General features: G+C 40.3%; 1 protein-coding gene across 9 annotated transcripts in view; it reads left to right on the top strand.

Moving 5' to 3' along the window:
- The window catches only part of BCAS3 (BCAS3 microtubule associated cell migration factor), a 293,863-nt gene that overhangs the window by 27,246 nt on the left and 247,132 nt on the right, over window positions 1–19,485 (top strand). For all 9 annotated transcript variants that reach the window (XM_058037737.1, XM_058037735.1, XM_058037743.1 and 6 more), the window contains exons 8-10: window positions 6,349–6,456; window positions 8,825–8,901; window positions 19,095–19,171. In XM_058037737.1, coding sequence (XP_057893720.1) covers window positions 6,349–6,456; window positions 8,825–8,901; window positions 19,095–19,171 — 262 coding nt within the window. The remainder of the gene's footprint in view (window positions 1–6,348; window positions 6,457–8,824; window positions 8,902–19,094; window positions 19,172–19,485) is intronic.

Raw genomic sequence — 19,485 nt, 5'->3', positions numbered from 1 at the left:
TCCTGCTCAGCTTCAGTCATACGCACTCTAAAACCCTCTAATTATTTCTTGGAATCAGTATTGTTTTCAAGCTCCTCAGAAATTGTCATTTGAGCCATAAACTGGCATATAAACAATGAAGATTTAGCAGAGTCCTGTGCAGCTGACAGACATCTTCTAATGATCTCCGTCACGCAACTGCCGGCAGCGGCTGCCTAATGCCGAGGTGATGAAGTGTTGCACAACCCCACGGGTTTCTTACGCCGTTAATGACACCGAGGGCAAAAGAATTTTAGTTTAGACAGGTCAGGGCAAGGTTTTGTGCTTAGTGGTGAAGCCCCAGAGTGGTTCTGAGGGCGGCCTGGAGCCGCCGGCTTAGCGCGGCCTTTGTTGGTGCTGAGGGGAGAGGCCGAGGGGCCTGTGAGGCGCGTGAATCATGAGGGGAGAGCGCAGAAAGGGGGGAAAAAATGAGCTGGAAATGGGTTACAAGAACCAACAGGATGAAATATTTGGTCCTTCATGAAGTTTTGGTGGTAGCAGGAAAATTTTTCAGTGCTGGTTGTTGAATGTGCAGTCCCACACGAGGTGGGGATTCTGATGATCACAGGTTGAGGAGGAACATGCCTCAGATATATACAATAATTGTATATATACTTAAATAATCAGCTGCAAATGCCTCAGAACAAAGAAAAAAGCTGATACTGCTTTGGAGTGTTAGAAATTCTGGCACTTCAAAAAATCTGTGTCTAGCTGAGGCTGTAAGTGGCTCCACAAAACGCTCAGTTTGGGTTCTACATGTGCTTGGTGGAATTTGGCTGGAGCTGAGGTATTTCAGCATCAATTTGTTCTCAGAGCTGTGCTTCCAGAAATTTGATCTTTTCCTCTTAAGCTGTGATGTGTGGCTGTCTCTTAGTATGCAAAAATTGCTACATTTTTGATTTTGGTCCATCTTGCATGATCTTGGAGATCTGTGGGGCTCTTACTGCAATACAAATTATGTGCATTTATTTTAGTGGTGAGTTCTGCTTCATTTGACAGTAGGAAGGGCAAGACAACTCTTAAATTTTGTATTTTTGGGGGGAAACACATCAGATTGTGGCTTAATCAGCTGATCACAGAAATATTAGGGGTTCATAGAGGTATGATAAATGCAGTTGTATTCTGTCACAACTTAATCTTCATGAACATAAGCAAAGATTTACAGAAATGTGTTCGCTTTTGTGCGTGTTCATAGGATGATCAACCAGCCAGTGCAGGTTCATAAATTGTGTATAAAAAGCTTGTTTGGCTACAAACAAGCAAAATCTAGTCTAGAATATACCAGAAAAAATAATCCTGATTCTCAAGTGGAGCTCCAGCTGTACTTTCCCCTCAGTGATAGCCACGGCCAAGCAGACAGCCAGGTCTCGGGAGCTGCCGCTAATCTGCCTGCATTACCCAGTGGCAACGTGATGGGACAGCTCTGCTCTGGAACATGTGGCACATGTCACCGCAGTGGAAAGTGTGTCACACCCGGCTCTCCCTGCACAGGCACAGCTGAGGAGGCAGCTTGTGCTGGGTTTTACACTCCATGGCGGGAGTGCCACATGCTGGGGACACCGAGGTGGCTCTGGGCTCTCGTCAGCTCTGAAATGTAAAAACAAACCCCATAAAACCCCCTCAAACCCAGAAAGAATCTTCTGATGATGAAGGTGAGGGATAGCAGAGAGAGCACAACACTCAAAGCATGTTATGTGCTGCTGGATGTGGGAGGAGCTGCCAAAATAAGGAATTTGGTGGTTGCTATTTGATATTTTTAAGGGTTCCTCTTTTATTTTCTCTCATAGAATCTGTTGCAATAATCAATATTTGCAAAAACCCAGTTTTAAAATTTCCCCCCTAATTGATGTCTGTCACCTCAGCTACAGATGGGAAGTGAAGGAGCTGTTGGTTTCATGGAACAGCAGCGGGGTAATGGTTGTTGAAAGTACTCAGAAATGGAAAAGTCACTGAGGAGTCTCAGGTTCTCTCACAGACCATGGCCAGAGTTATTCAGGAGACAGAAACCAGTCCTTCAACCAATCCCTCAATCAATCCTTCAGCCAGACCTTCCTGGGTCATTCCAGGTGCACTTAGACCCTGCCCTGTGAAGGAATGCCTCAGTGATGAGCTAACAGAAATAAAATTATTCCTTATGGTGAGAAAACAGGAGATTCCTAAGCCTGAACCCTGACTCATTTTACCTGTTACAAAATTATTTCTGCAGACTTGGTGATTTTTTTGTGTCATGGGCAAGCAATGAAAATATTTTTGGTGAAGTACACAGATAAGGTGAGTTTTTTTCCTGGGCTGATAGACTTGATCAAACCATTTGAGGAAGATGCAAAGGTGAAGTTTGTATCTCCTGGTGTTCAACACATCTATTTTAGTGCTGTATCAAATAACTCCCTTGTATTTCCAGGATTAGATTTAGTAACATGTGTCTAAGGTTGGTACAGGTTTTTCTTATTTAGAAATAAGTGTTTCCATGCTTTTTGCAATTTGTGGTGCACTTAAAATGTCTCTGCTGCTTTGTGATTCAGTGCTGCACACACATTTTGGGGGAAGTGTCACTTTCTGAGAAATTTTGTGCTGCTTTTACTGATTTTGAATGAATCTATTAAGTACCATAAATTAGAAAATTACTTACAGAGTGGAGTTTTTTATTGTGAAAAGATGGGATGCGGAGAGCCTGTAGATGATGAAAGTCCTAATGGAAGCTCTTTCTGCAGTGGTGTTTAGAAAGAAATAACTGAATTTATTATTTTTTTTAAAGTTTTCATTCTGGTGTGCATCCCTCAGAAGGAGGGAGAGAATTGCTCTGCTGAGGAGGGTTTACAGGAGTTTGGTGCTAGGCCTGGAAAACAAACCTTACAACTTAAGGCTCAAAAGTTTTTTTCACTTTCTTGGTGCCTGGACTGCTCTGGATGATCACTGACAAAAGGTAACTGAGGGCACTAAACCTTTTTGTGTCCTTGACAGAGACACAGAAGCCAAAAAGCAGAATATGCACCAATTCTGTCAGGCACTAAGAAGTCATTTCATAAAAATAAAAGGATCAAAATGTTGGAACAACTCACCATAAAAATAGAGGGCTCATTGTTGGTCAGAGTCTTTTAAGACAAGATTAGGTTGCTTGGTAAAAAATAATTTCTTTGAGCTTCTGGGACATTTTGTGCATGGCCTGGAAAGAGAAGATGATCCTTCCAGAATTGAAATCTGTTAATCTGAGCAAACTTTCTTCAGGGCCCTTGAGGAGAACAGAATTGTCTTTGTGGTCTCACCGCGTTCCTAATATTGCTACAAAGATCATAATCAAATCTCATGCTTCAACTTTCCAGTGTAAAGGTTCAGGCAGGAATTTTTCCAATATTCAATTAATTAACTCTGTGCTCTGGTTTGTTTTGCTTCTCTTCCCCTTCTGTGAAGCACCAGAGAGGTGGAACAGGAGAATTGTAAGCACTCCTGCTGATTAAAGACTTGGGTCACTGTCAGCATCCTCCTCATGCCCACATGGAAATAGCCTTTTTAAAGCAGCAATTTATTGGTAGATTTGATGCTTTATAGAGTATAATTTAAAAAAGCAAACCAAACTTTGTGGAGTAATTTTCTGTGCAAATCCTTTGGATATACCTTGAGCAGCCAGTTCCTTGCAATTGCTGTCACTTCTCTCTCACCTGTTGTCTCTACAAGTTTGGAAATTATATTCCAGTTCAGGCTCTTAGCAACCTAATATTTACAGCAAATTCTATTTTTTTTTTTTTACTTCTGCAGGTTGTTAAAGCTGGGCCTAGTAAGAGATTATCTTGAACTATTAGTTACTTTAAATAGGATTTCAGTGTAAATTTTAATATTTTTGTCTCCTCTTAAAGGCACCAAAACTAATTAATAAAAACAAGTCTGTGCTTTAGGCTGGGCTTTAAAGAAACTTTGTGAAGGTGGTATAAAGTGCAGTGATATTGGCCAGAGATTTTATTAAAGGCCTCAATTGACTGGAAAATCCTCACATAAAGAATATTTCGTACAGGGCAGCTTTCCCAGCAAAAGTTTTATTTCAGTTTTACACCTCCAAGCCCTTTTTTTTCCTTTCTAGACTCATGAGACCAGCCTGTCACTGGGTCCATCTCTCTTTGAGTGGGATGTTCATCATGTGGCAGAGAGGAGGAAAATCCACCCTTGATAAATCAAAGCCTCCAAGGCACAGAAAAATCAGCCTTGTGTTGATTCCATCACTCTTCTCCTTTTAATTTTTTTTTTTTTTTTCTGTTTAAAAAGCACGAGTGTTGTGGGTGGTGTGTGTGTCTCTGTGCAAACATTCTGCACAGAGCTTTTCTGCCGTGGTGGCACCCAGCAGATCTGGGAGGAGCTGATGCTGGCGTGGGGCACGAGCACAGATGTCACCAAGTGCCAGCTGGATGAGGCATCTGCTCTGTCCTTCCATCCCTGCACTGCAGCACTCACATAGAGGAAGATAAAAAGGCCTGAGAGTATTTATACATTTATTATTGTCACATCTTAGAGTTGTTGGTGGATTTGTGTCCATTGCCTTTAAAGAAGTTGTTGATCTCTGCAGCTGTTTGAACAATCAAGATACATAATAAATATTTGTTGATAATCTGTGGGAGTAATTCAGAAGAATTTTATTTCAGAGAGAATTTCAGAGTCTTTCTGGCCTATCCATATAAACTATTCCAGGCTAGGGAACAGGGAGCAGCCTGGGAATAGTGGAAGGTGTCCCCATGAAGTGGATGAGCTTTCTTTGAAAGTCCTTTCCCACCCAACCCAGTCTGGAATTCCATGATATTCTTTGGTTATTGGCACTTGAACTCAAGGTTTTACTCACTATGGTTGACGAACGCATTGGTAAAATGGCCTTACATGATCAGCCAAGAGATGATAATAATAATAATAATGGTGCATTTGAGTGGCAGAATTATTACCTGTAAATTGGAAAAACTGTTCAAAACAGGCTGATGTGGAAATAGTAATCAGTACTAAGTGTGTTGATATAATTTTAGCTATATCTACTTTGGAGATTCCTGTTTTGAAATTCCCCTTCTATCAATATTACAATTTGCTAGAGGTAATAAATCACTTAATTTTAAAAAGTTTGTACATAGATCTTGCAGTGGCTTTCTGTGTTTTTGAGCAGAGTGAATTTAATGTGAGGGAACTGACTCGAGTTTCACTGGTTTAAAGGTGTTTTTGAAGGGCCTTTGAAGTGCTTGAAGTAATGAATTGCACCCTCTAGTTATTAGCCTAGAAAAATGTATATTTTGGGAAAAATTTCAGTGGGCAAAATGTCAGAAGGTATTTTTTTCATTTATTTTTCTGACAGTTGTCTTGCTATGCATTTACTGTGTATCATACATTACTGTATATTATGCATTACTGTATAAACCATTTTATGATCTTGAAGCATTGGGGGTAAACAGTTGGCATTTGTCCTCCAGCTTTCCAGAAAATTCTCGAGCAGCTTGAGCAGATCCAAGAGACAAGTGAGTGCTGGGGCAGGAATTGTGTGAAACTCTGTAAAATAAAACAGATCTGGGCAGGGGGGAGCACCCTCTTTTACCAATGCTCAGGATGTGTTTGTACAGCTGGCAATTTGTGCTCCTTCATATTCCTTGACCTAGAAATAGCCAAGGTTTTAATGCGTTCCTGGAGGGGGAGAAAGGTGTTGTGGAGCAGAGCTGCCACATCAAAGCCTCTCCTCAGCCCCTAAAAGGGTTTCCACCACTGCCTTCCTCGGCCCTATCCAACACTCAGCACTTTTCCCACTCAGCCTTTTTTATTAAGAAATGGCCTTAAAGCTTTTATTTATATAAAAATGATAAAAGTGACACAAAGAGTTGAAAAGATCTGTATGGTTCAAACAAAAGTCCATCAGGGATGTAATGTAAATTCTGGGTGAGGTGTCTCCATCAGCCCCAGGCAGCTCAGCTGCTGCTCTGGGAGAGTCCTCCCTGTAGGAGAGAGTTACTCTGAGGAGTAGTTTTGTGCTAGGATGTGGTTTAAAACTTCCCAAGTCTTCCTGGGGGTAAAAGAAACCAAGTGTTTGATAATCAATTGCGCAATACAGGTTGATGGCCATCGTGGAGATCATTATTCAGTTTTCCTTCTTAATGTAGGAGGTTTATATTGACCCTTTGTTCTCCAGGGTTCTGCTGGGATTGTTGGAATTCTGGTCCAGGACTTGATGTTCTTGGAGGTCTTTTCCAATCTCAGTAATTCTGTGGTTCTCTGACTTTTCATTCAGCGTGCTAAGTAGCATAAGGAGGCAGAAAGAATTAAACCCCAGTTTTTAAAATGCCCTGATTTCCACTAAAATCTTCTTTAAATTCCTTTCAGCACCAGCCCACCCTACTGCTGTGTGGATCTGTATTCCCTGAGAACAGGAGAGATGGTCAAGTCCATCCAGTTCAAAACTCCTATTTATGACCTGCATTGCAATAAAAGGTAAGGGTGCTCTGTCTGCATTCTTTATGTGTTAGGGCATGCCAGAGTTTGGTGATAAATACAATTTCTGGTGTATTACCTCCCTGATTTTCTTTTTTTCACCCTCCTGGTTCTCTGTTTCTCAAGGAGTATTTCAGTTGGAATACATCAGTGTGCTTCCCCCATGGCTTTGGTTTAAGAAGCTCAAACCAAAAAAATCATTTAAGCTTCTTTCAGTTGTGCTAAAGGGTGAGCAGGAATTGCTGAAATCCTCGATGATCCACCTACAGCTGGGGAAATGGGATCACAGAGAGTTTAAACAGCACGGAGCACTAAGGAGTTTATGTCTCTTCTATGTGTTGGTCTGTCAGATTTTGCCTCCCTGCACATCCAAAACATTCCTGGTGTGCAGTCTGTGGTTTGCAGGGAATAATGTTCCAGTGAGTCAGATAACAAAGCAGCATCTCTGGGTTGGGATAGACAGAAAATGGCTCTGGAGGCTGAGGATCACAGAGCTCCAAGAGAACAGCATCTGTTGTGTCCATGGAATCCAGTTTTGCTGAGTTAATGTGAAATCCCCATCTCTCCCAGACACACCAAACTGGAATTTTGTGGTTTGCTTTGTAGTTTGCCGCATCTTTTTAAGGCAGAAGAGAAATGCCAGGATCCCTGTGTGAGGATCCTGCGCTTGGCACTGCTGATGGGAGAGTTTGGAGTGGTGACTTTGGTCCAAGCCCTGCTGAGCTCTGCTCCCTTCACCCTCCCATGACTGCCGTGAGTCACTGTGGCCTCAGGTGCCCTGAGGAGTGGTGCAATCCAGTTCCTGGGGTAAAGGGAGAGCCCTGGATGGAGAAATTCCTGCAGTTCTTTGGGAATCCATATTGCCATGCCAGAATGGATGGTCCTTCAGTAAATAGTAACACAAATCTTTGGAAAATTGCAAATGATTTGGTTTTTGTGCCTGGTTTTGATGCAGATGGTGACTATGCATCAAACTTGTGCGACTAAGTGTAACCTGCTACTAAAAATAAATAGATCAATAATTGCTCTGGAATCATCCATCTGGGGAGTTCATTTCTGCAGAAAGACAGAGTGGCTTCAAGGAGGAGAAAACAAAAATTTCCAGGGCTGGGAAATATTCCCATTAAATATCCATAGGTTTGCAATATATACACATTACACTTCCACCTGCAGTCAAAGCCTTCCCATTATTCATTGGTTTCCTTTGTTTTAGGCAATGTAGGAAAAGTTAGAATTGATACATTTTCTTTGGTTTTCTCTCCTGCAGTTTCAGCAATTGGAAGATGTTGTTTAACTAAAACAGATAAAAACAGGGAAAAAGGGGTTAAGGCTGATTTCACACTTGTGGGAAATAATCATCACCCTTTCCCCAAGGATATGAGTTGAGGCTGAGGTGATTCATCCCCTTTTTAAAGGTGACTGTTCCAGGCTGTAACACACAGTCATAATGTTCACATGAGGCATTAGGTGTGTTTCAGTCACTGAGAGATGTGATTAATTTTTTTCCATGTTGTATCTTTACAATTAAAACCATTAAAACAATATTTAATAATGCTCTATATTGACAGCTAATTAAAAAATGCTTTCTCACAGTCTGCCTAATGAGAGAATAACAGATTATTAATTATGTCATATTGCTAAATGTAGGTTTTATGTGTTGGTTTCCCAGGTGCTTCTTTCATGCCAGGCTTTTAAAAACTTGATTTTGGGAGTCATCAGTGTGGGAGAAAGCATTCCCTGGTTCTGAAATTTCCAAGGTGCTGCTCTGCTTCCACATTTGCATCTCTGGGCTCAGTGTTTTGAGGCAGCACCATGTTTCCTGTTACCTTGTGGTTTTTGGCCTTTACAATAAAAGTGTAATGTACAAACAAACAAATAAATGTATAAACATACATCTTCAATATGCTAATTGACCCAAATTCTGCCTCTCTCAGCTCTGTTTGTGTGCTGATGTTCTTGGTATTACACTCCCCCCTGCTTTTAGCAAATAAAATGTTTTAATAGATTTGCACTGAGGTGGGCAGTGGGATTATTTGACATTTAGCTCACGTTCTGCCGATTGTTTGAGTCAGTGACAGTAATTCAGGGTCTTTGCAGCTCCATTCTTGCTTTTTAATGGAGCTTTGAGTGCAAGAGCTTTAGCACAAAAGTGCTGTGCTGCTGTGGCTCAGCCCCCTGCACTTCCTGCGCTGGAGTTGGTGTGGTTGGGAGCAGAGAGAGCCCTCAATAACTGCCAGGGACTGGTAACCTGGCACTTCATCACTGCACAGTTTCTATTGATGCTTTTGGAATAATTACATTTAGATATTGAATCTTTAAACCAATGCATTTAATGTCTGAAGTGGCCCTTCCATTTCTGTGTTTTCAGGATCCTCGTTGTGGTCCTGCAGGAGAAAATCGCCGCCTTTGACAGCTGCACTTTCACCAAAAAATTCTTCGTCACCAGTACGTACAGTTTTGGGCTCAGAGGTGGACAGAACAGATCTTTTTGTTTGTTTTTTTTTTTATTTCTAAATCCTCAGAGCAGGTCTCAATTAATAATTTGGAGCTTCAGGAAAACTTGCTTAGAAAAAAAACCCCAAACCCAAATGCTTTTCTGTGAATATTTAGCTCTTTTCTGTGTTTATTATTGCTGTAACTAAATGTAATGGGCACCCACACTGCAATCCATCAGTAGCTGAGCAATTCTTTTGTTCATTTTGCACAAATATGTGTAAAAGCCTCAGCTTTTACATATTTACATGTTTACATACAGCCTCACATATTACACAGTTCCAGGTTATCACATCAGTAGCAGTTAAACCCACATCAACAATGATCTACCCACTGTTCATGTTTGTTTGTTCCTTAGGCACATTGGCTTTTTTTATGTGACTTTACAGTTCATAATTTACTTTGGAAAAGTCAGAATTTTATTATTTAAGAAGAGTCTGCGTTTTTGTGAATGTATTTTCAATCACAATTCAAAAAGTTGAAATTATTTTTTTAATATTTTCTCTGTATTTATAGAAAAATCTCCTTAGGAGAAGCTGTTTTTGTCATAGTTTGAGGGAAAGCAGCCACATGCAGTAATATTAAAGTTGCCAATAGGTGTCAGTTTCTTCCTATCCATGGATGTGAGACACTGGGAATCTGCTGGGATTCAGTGACAAGATCCAAATGGGGAAGGACTTATTTCTGTCCTATTCATCACTCCCTTTTATTTCATCAAAAAGAATTAGAGTACAAGCCTTGCTTTATTTTAGACCAAAAGTGAAAAAAAAAACCTCAGTTAAATGTGTATTCTGAGAATTTCTGGACTTATTTTATTGGGTTTAAGATACTGCAATTTATTTTTAAAAATGTAAGTCCTGAAGTTAATTTTGAGAAGCAGGGATACTCTGCTTTTTAAACATAACTTTGATTTGCCTTTTGTGGAGCAGCTGTGGAATATAAAGAGGATAAATTAATACTTCTGGAGGAATGAAGAAACTATTTTTTTAGAAAGTCCAAAACTTCCTAAAATGTCACTAATGCCAGTGTATTTCTCCAGCTGTGCTGCTTTTTAATATGAAAAATTCAAGATTTTCTGAAACTTTCCTCTGGTTTAATTAAGGACAAGCTCATTTTTGGGGCATTTTGGATGCTGCCAGCGCTGGAGCCAGCCCAGCCCTTCCCTCTGGCAGTGCCATGCTGTGAGTGGGCAGAGCTGTGGTTTTCCCCTGGATTTAGGGGTTCTGGGGCCTGTGCTGAGGATGCCAAGCTCAGCCATTCCCTGGGTCCTGCTGCCAGGCAGGTGCTGTGCCCTGGCACGTCGGGGCACGGCAGAGCTTTTGTCTGAGCTTCCCCATTTCATGTGCTGAAGTCTCCTGGACCTGAGAGTGCATCTTTAAAGGCTTAAACTGCTCTGCTGTGTTTGCAGGGGGATGGAAATGAGCTCCCTTGTTAGCTGCAGGCACTTCTGGGAGGCAGCCAACTGGCCACCACTGCCTTCCTTGGCTGTGCCTTTGAACAAATTATTAAAGGACAGTGCCAGTATCAATTAAAAAATAGAAATCCTTGAGAAGGAAGCTGAGGGAAAGGTCTTGAATTCCTTTTTGCATTGTTGGGGCAGCCTGTGTCCTGCCCAGACTGGTGCACCTCAGCTGTGAGGGTGTCACTGCCTGCCCAGAGAATGTGACAGCATGGAAAAAATTCTCTGACTGGTTTTGGTCAGGAGGGAGGGCACAAAGGGCAGAAATATTGCTGAGGATCACTGACTCTTTGAAGGGTTTTGTGTTGCTTTTAGGGAAAAGAAAATCTTTATTTTCAAGAAGATTTGGTGTGGAAATTGCATCTTCCATGCCTAAGTGGTGTGGGAGCCTTAGAACCTCACTGAGACAGCACAAATGTGAAGCAGAAGCTCTGCTCTGTTTTGTTGATTATAGATAGAAATGAAATGCAGAATGTCCAATTAAAAGCAGTGTCAGGAATTCTGAAGTTCCTCAGAAATGCTAATGCAGCTGCTGTGCACATGAGGAGTGTTTGTCTTTCTGTTTTTGTTTTTGTGGTTGGATGTGTAGCTTAATATATTGTTACAATAAATATGCCATAAAATATTCAGGATGTAGATGGACAAGTTCGTGCTGCTGTTGGAACGTTTTAACTCCTGCATTTCCTGATTTTTCCTGAGCAAGTTTGACATGGAACCAACCTTTGTTTTCCCCTGCTTGGGATTACATGGAATTGTACTGATTTGACTTGCATGGCAGGGAGCCAGAATGTTTTATTTGTGCCTTTTGTAACAAAACCTCAGTGTACAGGTGCTCCAGACTGGGAGAGGGAATTTAAGACAGGTGCTTAAACTGGAGAGAAAACACGCTGTAACTATTGTAGAAAAATTACCAGGATATCCCCTAATCTACCCTGTGGGGTGTTCTGATTTTCAAATGTCTGCTAGGAGAAGGCAGAACATAAGTCTCAAGGCAGTCACTTCCATCCATCACTGCTCTCCTGGTGCTTGGAGCCAGCTCCTTTCCCTAAGGAAAGACACCAAGGGGAGGAGAAAGCCCAGCAGGAATTTCACATCCTGCACTGCCTTAGGTGCTCATGTGGCCAAACTAAAAAAACCCCAAAATTTCTTTTGATGCTTATGCGAAGAATGTATTTCCTTTACTAGTGGTGAGTGTCAAGGTGTGGATTTTAAATAGATTCTTAAATAGCTCAGAGTTTTATTGTGGTTCACTTCAGATTTCCTTCAGTGGCTGAAGGATCAGAAACCAAAGTGATGCACAGAAACCAAAGTGATGCTCAGGCTTTTTTTGCCCCTCCTTTGCTCTAAAGAAAAGCTGCAGAAAAGCTGAATTCCATTGATTTCTATTCCATCAGTGCTCCTCACCCCAAAACTGCTTACTTAGTGCAACACTGCTGATTATGAATATGGCCTGATGGATCCTTTCCTTGTCCATAAAGAACATCCTGCCCACCCCCTGGGCTGAGCACAGTTGCTCCCAGATAACATCATGCACGTGGCATCATCCCTGTGTCTGATGAGGAGCTCCTGCTCAGCCTCCCTGGCCCTTCACTCCTCATATTGATAAATTCTCCATCCAGGGTTCCCCAGGGATGGAGACACTTACTGCAGCCATTAGCTGGCACCACGTTTCTATTGATGCTCTTCTGGAGAGCCCTGAGAGGTAATTCTGCAGATTTTAGTCAGAGTATTTTATTGTATAGAAATTCTGGAAAGGCTTCTCCCCACAAGCCAAAATCAGTCTGTGGATGTTGAATGTCCTGCACCTCTCCAAGTGAGTAAAACCCCAAAGCAAATGGTGTTGGATGCTCTGATCTGCACTTTGGATTTGGGATTGCTGCGTGCTCTCACATTCACACAAAGGAATAATTTGGTGGTTTCAGTTTGTCCCAGGGCTGGTCTGGAAATCTTCAAGGCTTTTTTGGACATTTCTGTTGGAATTCCTTTCCCTGTCGGGCTCACAGGAAGCAGTTTGAGCTCTTGACTTCAAAGTGAAAACTCTGGGTGTCTTATGAGGAGGTTTAATGCCTGAAGAGTCACATTCTTGCAGGAGTTGTGTGTGTTTCCCTCCTGAGCTGTGGGCATTTCTGCTGCTGTCCCACACGGGGTAATAATTGACAGGATTCCTTTGTCTGTGGGGGTCAGCCCTGATCGAAAGTCCTCAGGGCAGGTGGGAAGGGAGCTCCTGAGTCACAGGATTTTCTTGATCAGTGAAGAAGAGCCAAGTATGTCCCTGTGGATTGCTATAAGCACTTTTAATTTTTATACACACACATTTATATCAGCACCTACCCCTTCATGGTGTTTTTCCCTGGGAAATGTTGATTTAATTTTTCTTTTTTTTTTCTAACAGCATTATTTATAAGATTTTTTTTTTTAATTATTCCTGGCTGTGAGAACCAGTGTCTCACCATTCCAGGATAATGCTGGAACACTTTTTGGAGAGGTTTTTAGGGTACTATGGTGGATTTATGGGAACAAACAGCTTTGGTGCTTGCAGGAGGTTTTGCTCCACTGCAGGAAAATGTAAATACAACAGAAAAGCTGCATAAAGCCACAACAGAGGCCTCAGTCCCCAAGATGTCTGTCTGTCATATCTGCAGGCTCTGACAGTTTTACAAATTAGATGTAAAACAGGAAGTGCTCTTTGTTTCTATAGAAGTTATTTTTATCTAAAGCACCCAAATCCTTAATGTTAAAGGGCAAGCAAAGCCATCTGACATTGTCCTGTGCAGAAACAACAACCTCAGTGGCAACTTTTATTATTTGTCACTGTCCAAGTCTGAACAAAATAAGAAAGTAAACCTGAGATTAAACATTGCCTTGAAATCAATCAAATTGGTGCTAAATTAAACAGCAAGGCCTAATGAATATGAAAGGCCACTGCTATTTTTAGTGAAAGCTCTGGGATTGTGCTTGGACCTGTGGAGTAACAGTAAAATTATAAAATGATGGAATTTGTGAGCTGGAAGGGACCCACTGGGACCATCAAAGTGCAGATGCTTCAAACTGCCATGGTACAGTGGACAGGGAAGGAGATCTCTGTAGTAATAATAATGATAATAATTCAATAATAATAATAAATAAGTAAGAAAAAAAGGCCTTGGGTGGCAAACCTTATTTCTCAGTGGGTCCATCCTGCTCCTTTGCTCTTTTACTCCATTTTATGAGTGATACTTAAACAGGAGGAAGTACAAGAACAATAGAAGAGTTTTGGAAAGTATGTGACAGTGTGAGAGTAATAACATTTACACAGGGCCTTTCATCTAGAAGGAGCCCAGAGGAATTTATAAACAATATTGCTTTATACAGTTTATAAACAACAAAAAATTTGGTTTGCTAAAAAAAACAAAAAAACAAAACAACCAACCAAAAAAAATATTAGATAAAACAACTTATATGATTTGTTTTTCTTGTAATAAACAAGGCTTTTTGCTACAACAGTATCACTCTACCCATTATTTATTGCATTTTCCCTCACTGTGCTCTCTGCCATGGATCTGCTTTCTGAATTAAGGATGGAGTTTTGTAATTCCATTCTTATGGAGAGCTCTGTGTTTTGTAAGAACCAAAAAGAATTGCAGATTGATTATTAGAGAAGTAGCATCACTTCAGTGAGTTCTTGGAGCTATTTATTTAAAAATACACAATGGCCCTGCTTCACTGATTTTGGGAGTGATAATCCAGCAAGTCCTTTGAATGATTAAAGGCAAAGAATTTCTGTTGAAATGAGTTACTTCTTTTGGAATTTGTTTAGAAAACTGTGTTTAAAACTGCTGGACACTTCAGCTGACATGTGTCATCTTTAATGAACCTTGCCAGGCACTGAACAGAAAAATCCTTCTTTCTGCAGAGGTTTCCTTAGGATGGAGGTGAGCCTGGGAATCTCTGCCTACATGGCATTCCCTGGGACCCAAAAGATGCTGTTTCTGCCTTAATTTGGGATTAGAGACAAAATCCTAAAAGGCTTTTGTATTAATAACTGCCCATCCCCTCAGCTTGAAATAAAACCTCTGGTATGGATTCCTCACAGGGGCATGGTGTGACATATCCATTAAAATTCCCCCCCTAGGAAACAGGAAATCAAAAATAATTATAAAATGGATGAGTATGGACCACTGCAAAGGAAACTGGAGAGAATTGGTGCAAAGAAAGCAGTGAAAATGCTGGAAAAAGGAAGTTTTCCTATTAAACTGATAGGGAAAAAGACTGAAACAAGACAGAAAAGAACTTAAAATGTTTTTCATTAAAAAGCAAGAACAAAGTCAAGATAGAGAGGATGAAAGTCTGGAAAATACCAAAACCAGATTTTTTTTTCAGTGCTATAAATACTGTTGTAGGGAATAAAGTTCTTATAATGTGCTGTGAAATTAAAAATCAACCAGTAGTGTCTTAAGATGAACATGATGGGATGTGCTGGAAGGAAAGCAATGTTAGGTGATTCTGATTTGGCTCTTTCATTCCCTCAGCTTTATTAATTCATGTATTAATTTGCAATAGTTTATCAGATGTCATTTTCCAGTGTGTTTTAGTGAGGTTTAAGAAAGAAATAAAATTGTGGGTGGGGAGTTCTGAGTGCATCATTCTGCAAACTGAAAATAAGCCCTGACTTAGCTCAGACAAGTTCTGACTGTTGACATCAGATTTTTCTGGAGAGAATATTGTATTCCTGTATCTCCTTTAAATCTTGATTTTCTGAAGAAGCTGTGGAGATGCTGAGGAGCTGCCCCAGTGGAAGTGGTTCAGGTTTATTGTGATTTATTGGCCCAGGCTGTGTTGGAGCTGACACAGCCTGGAGTGACTCCGTTGCTCTGAGCAGAGCTTTCCCTGTGAGCTGTTTGTTTAAAGGACAAGGCAGAGGACAGGAATGTGTTGCTTTTCTCCTCTTGGCTGCTCTCCTTGTGTTCACATTGCCATCGCTGAAGATCCAGGATCAGCTTTTGGAAAACAATTCAAGGAAAGCACTGGAGCCTTGGGTTTCTTGAAGGAGCTCAAGACTGATGGAAAGATCCAGAGTCAGAGGAGGGGATATTTATTTGTGTGAATTTTCAAAGATGAGTTGGGGAGATGGTTTGGTTTATTATGAGCTTATGGATTTGAATCTCCAGAGGGTGGTAGAGATTTTCATCACTACCATAAGGGTAATAGTTAAAATTAATGGAAATAAATGGATAATTAATGGAAAATAAGTCAACCTTCTCTCTGCCCACTCACAAAGCAAACATTTGTGTAGCTCTTTGGAGAGCTTCAGGTAATGTGGGATTCCTGTATTCTCAGTAAAACGAAATATATAAAATCAGCACAGCAACAAGTAAGTTTAATGCTTTTTTGAATGCCAGTAATCACAAAATAAGATTAGCAGAAAAACTTAGACTTTGATTCTGATTTTCAAAATGCAATTTTTCTTCCTTTTTTCCCAGCTTTGAAGTTCTCATTTCCTCTGCACAGAGGTAGAAGATAACAGTGTGTACTCTAAAGTTATGAAGTAGTTTCCAGTAGGTTTTCACCTATATTTTTGTGAGTTATAGGCCCAGTTAAGCTTGTTCTAAGATCAGATATTTTTTAGTACTTGCTTGGTTTGCTGCACTTTTGGAAGGACTTTCCCTGAGTGATCCTTTCTTGGATGACCTCTCCATGCTGTCGTTAAAGCTTGGAAACTTTGGTCTTCTTGACAGTTAGTTCTGCATTCTCATTATGTTCATTGCTATTGTAAACACACTAAAGTTGCTGCTGTTATTGCTTAGAATGGCTTTTTCCTCTGTTGTTTTGAAGTCTGGTAGAAATAGAAGTTAATCTTTAAGAGAGTGGGGCTGCTGAGGATTGGATGGCCCAGCTCGATGGGTCACGCCGTGTCTGTCTTTTCATTTGCCTCATAGATGATGTTCTGCTGACTCCAGCTGTTTTTTTGGAAAGCAGAAAAACAATTTGCTTTTCCTTCCCATAAAGTATAACCCTTTGTTTATCCTTGTGCTGCTGCAAGTTTCCAAAATGCAAAGACTTGCAAAGAAAAGAAAGGGAGGAAATGGCTCCTTTTTTTTAACGCTGTTTTTCGTATCGAAGAGTAGAGTTTAGGACCGAGCTGAATTGTTGACCTTTGTGGAGTTTATTCTTAGAATTGGTTGATTTGTGTGTGGAGTCTGATTGACTGAGCCCAGTTCATGGGACAAACCACGGGCAGTGCATTTGGGGAGGGCAGTCCCAGCTTTTCCAAGTAACTCTTCTGTTCAGTGATCAATTTTGGATTGGAAGAATTCTTCTTGCAGTTCTTCAATGGCTTCAGTTCACTGAAGTAATTGAGAACAGCTCCCTTTTCCAAGCAGGACTTGTTTTTTTGCTATGAATTGCTGAGACTCCTTTAGTTTTCTCCTGCAGGGATGTTCTGAATTTGGGAAGTGCAAGTCACTGGTTCTGAAGTCACTGTAGAGATTTACATGAGGAGGGTTATCATCTGGCAACTTTTAGTGCTGTATTTTATACATAAAAGGGAAGGTAAAAGAAAGGTTTGGGGACCTGAATTCCTTTCCTGACCCAGATAAGAGCTGCCGAGGCAGAAGTCGGCATTAAAACCTCAGCGCTCCTGATCTATAATGTCATCGGAAGAACACGTTTGTATTTACAACCCAGGGCTGTATTTACAACCTTTTTTTTTGCTTGCTTTGTTCCTTAAGAGGCTCTGGCTACCCACATTTTATGCACTCCTGGAATGCAATAACAATTGTGGCATCATCTCTTCAGAATTCGCTTTCCTTCCTGAGATCGGGCCGGCGATAAGGGCTCACAAACCCTGTCTGGGATGGGTTTAACTGGGTGAATTCATTCTGGGTTTGACTGGTGAATTCATTCTGGGTTTAACTGGGTGAATTCATTCTGGGTTTGACTGGCTTTAACTGGGTGAATTCATTCTGGCTTTAACTGGGTGAATTCATTCTGGCTTTAACTGGTGAATTCATTCTGGGTTTATCCGGCTTTAACTGGGTGAATTCGTTCTGGCTTTAACTGGGTGAATTCATTCTGGATTTAACTGGCTTTAACTGGGTGAATTCATACTGGGTTTAACTGGGTGAATTCATTCTCTCCTTCCCTTCCTTTCTGACCTTTCGAGCAGCTCGCTGTGATCTTTGGAATTTTGCAATTCCCTCCGTGCTCTGCTCTGGAAAATGAAATCCAGGCTTGTTTATCTCGGCGGGGCCAAACCCGCATCCAAAGCATTGTCAAATGTCCATGGAACCTTCCAGAAAGGTGCTAACACCTCCCACACTGCTTCTCACTGCTTTGCAGGTGTGGGAAATAAAACCCGTCCCCTTCTGGAAGTTCTGCTGTGCTCAGGAAATGTTCTGGACTCTTCCTGAGTCTGCTGGAACAGAGCTGGGCATTTGTGGGATCAGGTTCTTTTCCCTGCTGTGGGTGCAGAGCAGGGTCAGAGTCTCACATCAGAGATTCAGAAAATAGAAAACTTCACTTGACTGGGTTTGGGGTTTATTTTTTATTTGGATTTTGAGCAATACACTGAATAAAAGTTGTGTTGGATGTGTTCTGAAATGCAGTTTGCCTGCGCTCCCTCAGCCTGGGTACAGGAGCAGCTGCCCAGGGCTCCTTTAAATCAGACACACATGTCTGCAAGGTCTTCAATATTTTGTTTCTTGCCCAGTCAGTGAGAGAACTTAAATTGCTAAATTGACTGTATTAGCCTAAGATGTGATGAAAAGTGAGATTAACCATTTGCTTGATAGCCTCCTCCTTCCGCCTGTTTTTTACTCCTTATTTTTTAATGTAAAAATGCTTATTTTTAAATAGAAATTATTTTTACAAATACAGATTATTTTATTTACTAAAAATTTATTTTACTTACAACATTTTATAAAAATACATATTTTAAAAACTTTATATATGAAATGCCATTTAATGTGATTTATTTTAAGCCTTTCCATGTTTTCATTCACAGCTATTTTGTCTAACAGATATTTTCATGTTTAAATCCTCAGGAATAATTCTCTTTTCTATGCTCATTTTTATCCATATGTGTAAATCTATTTTTAATGATAATATAAAGGTAATGGAAAGCAGGTAACAGTGGAAATATTGCTGCCAATTTTAAATAAATTACAAATTTTCACACTGTAAAGTTTGTGAAAAAAGTATATGAAGAGACTGAGGGCTTGTATAGAGAATTGGTAAAATCAAAAGCAAAAGCATTTTGAAAGTCTGAGGGTTTGTATATAGAATTACTAAAACTGAAACCAAGAGTACAATACATCCTTTCATACAGTAAAAATCCAGAAGGGGTTGAAGTGAGTGAACTGTTCACCAACAGAAAGGTGTCAATCAAATAAAATTAATTAAAATGTGAAGATACAAAACCAATCGAGTCAAACATCACTACTCCCTCACCCCAGAATGTCATTTTTGTATCAAAATTACTTTAAAAATACAAACAAAAGGAGAAATGAATATTTACACATAATTAAATGTTCAAAATAGCTCATCTAACCACAGCCTTATCTCTAGAAACAAAAATGCAAGCATCCACTGAGTGATATTAGCAACTGCAAGGCTTTTGTTTAGACTTTTTGTTTTCTTGGCAATAAATAAAATTCTTTGGAAGAAGTCATTGAGATATTTCTTAATGTTGCCTTTTTAAACTTTGCAGGCTGCTATCCTTGTCCAGGGCCAAACATGAATCCTATTGCTCTTGGAAGCCGTTGGCTTGCTTATGCGGAAAACAAGGTAAGGAGGGGTTTGATATCAAAAAACACTTCTAAATTTTGTAAATATGGGGGAAAAAGAAAAGAAAAAGTCTCAGGAAAAAGCTATGTGCAAAAGAAAGTCTGTAAGAGGAGTTGCTTTAAAATGACAGTCCTAAGTACTTTAAAATATTAAATCTTTGCACATTTGATTAAATCTCAGTGTAAGAAACTTGGAAGGTAGAGAAGACAGCCATCAACATGTGTTTTCAGTGAGGTAACACAATAATCAACCCACTTTGTTCTTTAAAAGTTTAAAACATTTAATTACAGCCACTTCTGAAGCTAGGCAAAAAA

This window comes from Melospiza georgiana, chromosome 19 (genome assembly GCF_028018845.1).
Source record: "Melospiza georgiana isolate bMelGeo1 chromosome 19, bMelGeo1.pri, whole genome shotgun sequence".
NCBI classification, from domain to species: Eukaryota; Metazoa; Chordata; class Aves; order Passeriformes; family Passerellidae; genus Melospiza; species Melospiza georgiana.
This window is presented reverse-complemented; position numbering and strand designations above follow the sequence as displayed.